Raw genomic sequence first — 4,596 nt, forward strand, 5'->3', positions numbered from 1 at the left:
AATGTCTCGGACTATTTTATTCTGGTATTATTTTGTCTCAAAATATCAAATATCGATTGTATTAGTTAAATGATGAGCATTTGGGTACTTGCCCGTTGATATGCTATTGTTATAGAGGCAACCTTTTGACAGTTTAATGAAGAAATATATATATATATATATATATATATATATATATACTAGGATTTAACCTGTGGTGATGCCACTCGATTGTTATTATGGGTGAATTTATTGAATCAAACGTATGTTTAAACACCATTTTACACCAATTTATTTAAAAAAAATTTGGCATGGTTTCCCTATTTGTTTTTACATCTAAAATGAACCTGTATAGCGTCATAAGAATTATAAATAACTTCACACGAGAATGTGCTAGTTTAGTTATTTATAAATTCATTTTTCAAAGCATACAACAACTCAAAACATGTTTAAGAAGACAATGAAAAGAATTACAGAGCAACACTATGAACTATGACAATAACTTAATGAAAATTCCAAATAGTTATCAGCAAGCAATTCAAACCACACAGAATAAAAAATATACAGTAAGCACCCACATTAGTTATGATGACATATGAGACTATATGCAGATCTAACTAATAAGCACCACAAATTAACGGTAAGTATGGATAGGTTTCTCTATTGATCAATGCTATTCATTCGTAATTTTGAAGTTGAAAATAGAGAGGCTTCATTTCACATTCATCTGATTCCCTGCATCATCACACAACCAATTAAATAATGGCCAAAGTTAATCAATGTTCAAATTGTACCCCATAAAAACATTAATGGTTAGTCTTCACTGATCATGCATACTCCTTAACTTTCTAGTGCATACACCTTTGATTGAATGAGAGAGCATCCAACACAAATATTTTGGTGTCTAATGTACAATAGAAATTTTGAGATGAATTGGTGCTCCTAGCTTGGACGTACACATGAAATTCAATGGTGTACACATGAGCTACTTCACGGCCAAACACATTTTTCTTCTTGATAAATTTCATTAAAGCTCTTCTCTTCAGTTCGAAAACACAGGTAAGAACATCAGGTCGATCAAACGCATTTTGGTTCTCCAAAAGGGCTTCTTGCACTTCTGGCCAGTGAGGATTAGCCATCATTGTAAGGAATATATCTGGATGCTTATTGTAACGTGTTATAGCCATCGAGTCTTGAAACATCTCATACATGTACCTTGGACTTCTAATGAATGATGAAAGCAAAATAAACCGCTGACCACCCTGATCAGGATCCGTACTCTCAGCTAAATCTGTCAAACTCATGTACACTTCAGCACGAAGATCCTTTTGGTGGGTATAATGATAGTATAGCCGATTTTGCTCAGTAGAAGCCCAAGCATCACACAAAAACTCCTGAAATAATTTTCCACCATGGAGTATTGCTGAATATTCAGTATGACATTCAAACAAATGATATGCATAGAACACCATCTGAGTCAATCGCCTCGAATTGTCGTCATTGACATCATAGAGTTTCATTTCGGTTGACCATCCAAGCCCACCCCTAGGGGAAAATAAAGGATAATGCAGGGGTAGATAAGCGGGATTACATTCATCAATCCGCTTCAGTGCATTGCCTGATCTATAATGAAGAATGATATCTCTTGTGCTTCTGATTTCAGTTCCATCCCCAGGTAAAACAACTGTAATTTCTTTTGCTGAAGGAAGATTGTATCGCCGTCGGTCAGTAGATGTATTATAATGGAGATAAGCTGCCACATCATTTTCCTCAGCTGCACGAGCACTCAATATATCATATGCTTGACGAAATTTTTCAGCAAATCTATTACAATTTGACAGTGTACTCTGAATGACATCTAAAACATCACGTCTCAATGCTGGATTTCGGCGATGACGCACATCAAGGGCACTGGCTGGGTCATAAATATAGAGCTGAGCATAAGTCGGATCTTTCTCAGGTTCTGGTAGTAACGATCCAATTTGATGGCGTAATTCACCATGAACGGTGAATGGAATAGGACCGCTACCGCTAAATATTCGATCATCTGATTGACAATCGAGACTGGTAAATGCATTAGCCAAGTTATACTGACAAAGATGTTATCTAAATGACCTGGCTTTGGCATCACTACTATCATATAGATCTTGAATCGCAGGAGGCAATGGACTAAGTAGAGGAAGATTGACTTTTCCTTGTTTGCAACACATCCCGAAAAAGGGTATTTTGACTGATATATTTGCTAGCCTTTCAACTTTCCAGTGTAGAGCTTTACAAAAGGAGCATTCCACATCCATCTTTCCAAGATAATGGCGGACATTGTTGTGTATATTAGCAGGTTCTGCCATATTGACACCAGCTGTAAGAGGCTGAAACTAATCATCCACATCCATTTCGCTTTGGGTGTCACTAACATGTAGGAAAAAAAATCCTAATGAGTTAGGAATGGATTTCTTTTTTACTGAAAACAATGCTATAGAAAACACAATGAAATTCAACTTACATATATGAAGACATTGATACTGGAATATTATGAAGGCCTGCTTCTAAGTTCCTTCTAGTTCGCTTGTTCATTCTACCACTTATGTGCTCTTTTTCTCTTCTATTGTGTTGGGCCAACTTGCGTCAAGAAGTCTGAGAAAGTGTATAAGCATTGGTCGGACTAACACTATGATCATCCACTTCCATTTCGTTTTGGGTGTCACTAACATGTAGAAAAAAAATTTCATAATGGGCTAGGAATGGAAATATTTTTGACTGAAAACAATGCTATAGAAAACACACAAAGAAATGAAACTTACATATGGGAAGACATGGACACAAGTATATTTTGAAGGCTTGCTTCTAAGTTCCTTCTTGTTCGCTTGCTGCTTCTACCACTTATGAGCTCTCTTTCTCTTCTAGAAAAAAATGCATAGAAGGGTATCGAACTATACCTGAAATCAAACATTGGGGTTTTATCTTTTTATTTTTTTATTTTATTTTTTTTTCCAGCAAGTTTGGGTATCCATGTGTACCATGTTTTGCAACGTTTGGTTTTGTTTCACATCCGTCCATTTTTTTCACATGTGGCACACTTTTTTTTTTTATCAAATTATTTTCCTATGTGGCTATGTAAAAGTTTTCCCGTGGTATGCTGACATATAGAATCCTGCAAAATCGACATATATCGATTATTCGGCAGATATTGCCATAGCAACCTAGTGAATATTTCGGGAAGAAAAAACATTATTTTGATCCTTCAAGCTTCTCTAATGGCAAAAAGAGAACTGACGGCGGTTTAAGGAGGAGGCTTCATTGTTTGAACTGCTCCACCATCTTTGGCTTTCAATTTATTACTTTCCGAAAAAACATATGATACACTATCAAAAAAAGAAAAAACATGGCGATAACAAAAGAAGGATAAGGCCAAAAACTCTCTTTGTCTTCTTTTCTTCTCTAATTTCTGTTTTCGTTTTGTTGACACAAGTTCCACTTTGAACTACTCACTCATTCAATCGAAGATTAAGTTGATTAGTTTAGATAAAGCTATCACTACCCACAATAAATCATCAACGCAAAACTTTTCCGATTAGAGATTTGGGTTTTCAATTTTCATTTTCCAATTCCAAAGTCCAAACTATAAGTTTGAAAGGATGAATCAAGAAAGAAATAACTTTTAAGTGTTTGGGATTTGGATCTATTTTTATTAGTAAATGTTTGGGGTTTAGATCTTGAATAACTATTTAAGCCGCCACCTTCTTCTCAGATCTGTTTTTTTTGGGTCTTGAAGAACTGGGTTTTAATCGGGTTACCCGAAACCGATAGAGTACCCGACCCGACTTGAATAAACACCCCCTACCGTGTGGCAACGATGTGGCAAGTTTTACATAGCCACATAGGAAAATAATTAGAAAAAATGAAAAATAGCATGCCACATGTGAAATAAATGGACGGAAATGAAACGGAACCAAACGTTGCAAAATGTGGTATACATGGATACCCAAACTTGCTGAAAAAAAAGATAAAACCCCAATGTTTGATTTCGGGTATAGTTTGATACCATTCTATGCATTTTTTTCTTCTCTTCTATTGCGTTGGGCCAACTTGCGCCGAGAAGGCTGAGAGGGTGTAAAAGCATTGGTCGGACTAACATTAAGAGTGGATTGTGGAGGAGTAACTACAACCTCATTTTGCACAGGAGGTGATTGGACTTGATGACCTTCATTTCCTTGTTTTTCCAAAACCTGCATTTTATATTTGATAAAACATAACCATCAGAAGGCAGTAAACAACCACCGCATATAATGAACGTATATATGTTACATACCTTAGCAAGGGTAGCAAGCATATAGTCAATGATCCATTGTTTATGCTCACGTACTCGATTTATATAATCCAATTCTCTTTGCTGCATGATGCAAGTACATGAAAAGCCGCATAAAAAATTAAATGAGAACGTTGTCAAATTAACAAAAAAGTTTTTCTTTGTTACAAAATTTAAAAGTTTGAAATCATGTAAGAATCAAACATAACCAAACTGTGAAAATGGAACTTCAAATACCTGAACATATGCAGTAGGTTCATTGGTAGATTTAGGTGGTGCGTCGACAACATAAACATCAAATGCACTTGCAG

The 4,596-nt window shown here is 35.7% G+C and overlaps 1 protein-coding gene across 1 annotated transcript; it reads right to left on the reverse strand.

Moving 5' to 3' along the window:
* Positions 1 to 827: 827 nt before the first annotated feature.
* Positions 828 to 2,327, reverse strand: LOC147482266 (uncharacterized). Its single transcript, XM_086579254.1, has 2 exons — positions 2,095 to 2,327; positions 828 to 2,043 (listed from the first exon to the last, which is right to left on the reverse strand). The coding sequence occupies exons 1-2, from the start codon at positions 2,325 to 2,327 to the stop codon at positions 828 to 830; spliced, it is 1,449 nt and encodes a 482-aa protein (XP_086435380.1).
* Positions 2,328 to 4,596: the final 2,269 nt, after the last annotated feature.

Source organism: Coptis chinensis, chromosome 8, assembly GCF_015680905.1.
Source record: "Coptis chinensis isolate HL-2020 chromosome 8, ASM1568090v1, whole genome shotgun sequence".
Classification (NCBI taxonomy): domain Eukaryota; kingdom Viridiplantae; phylum Streptophyta; class Magnoliopsida; order Ranunculales; family Ranunculaceae; genus Coptis; species Coptis chinensis.

What these genes read in the sequence shown, in the direction of transcription:
- LOC147482266 (XM_086579254.1), bottom strand. Translation starts at nt 2,327, where the DNA reads ATGGCAGAACCTGCTAATATACACAACAATGTCCGCCATTATCTTGGA. An exon ending in AGTAGTGATGCCAAAGCCAG is followed by an intron (nt 2,044 to 2,094) that starts GTCATTTAGATA and finishes TGCATTTACCAG; the next exon opens with TCTCGATTGTCAATCAGATG.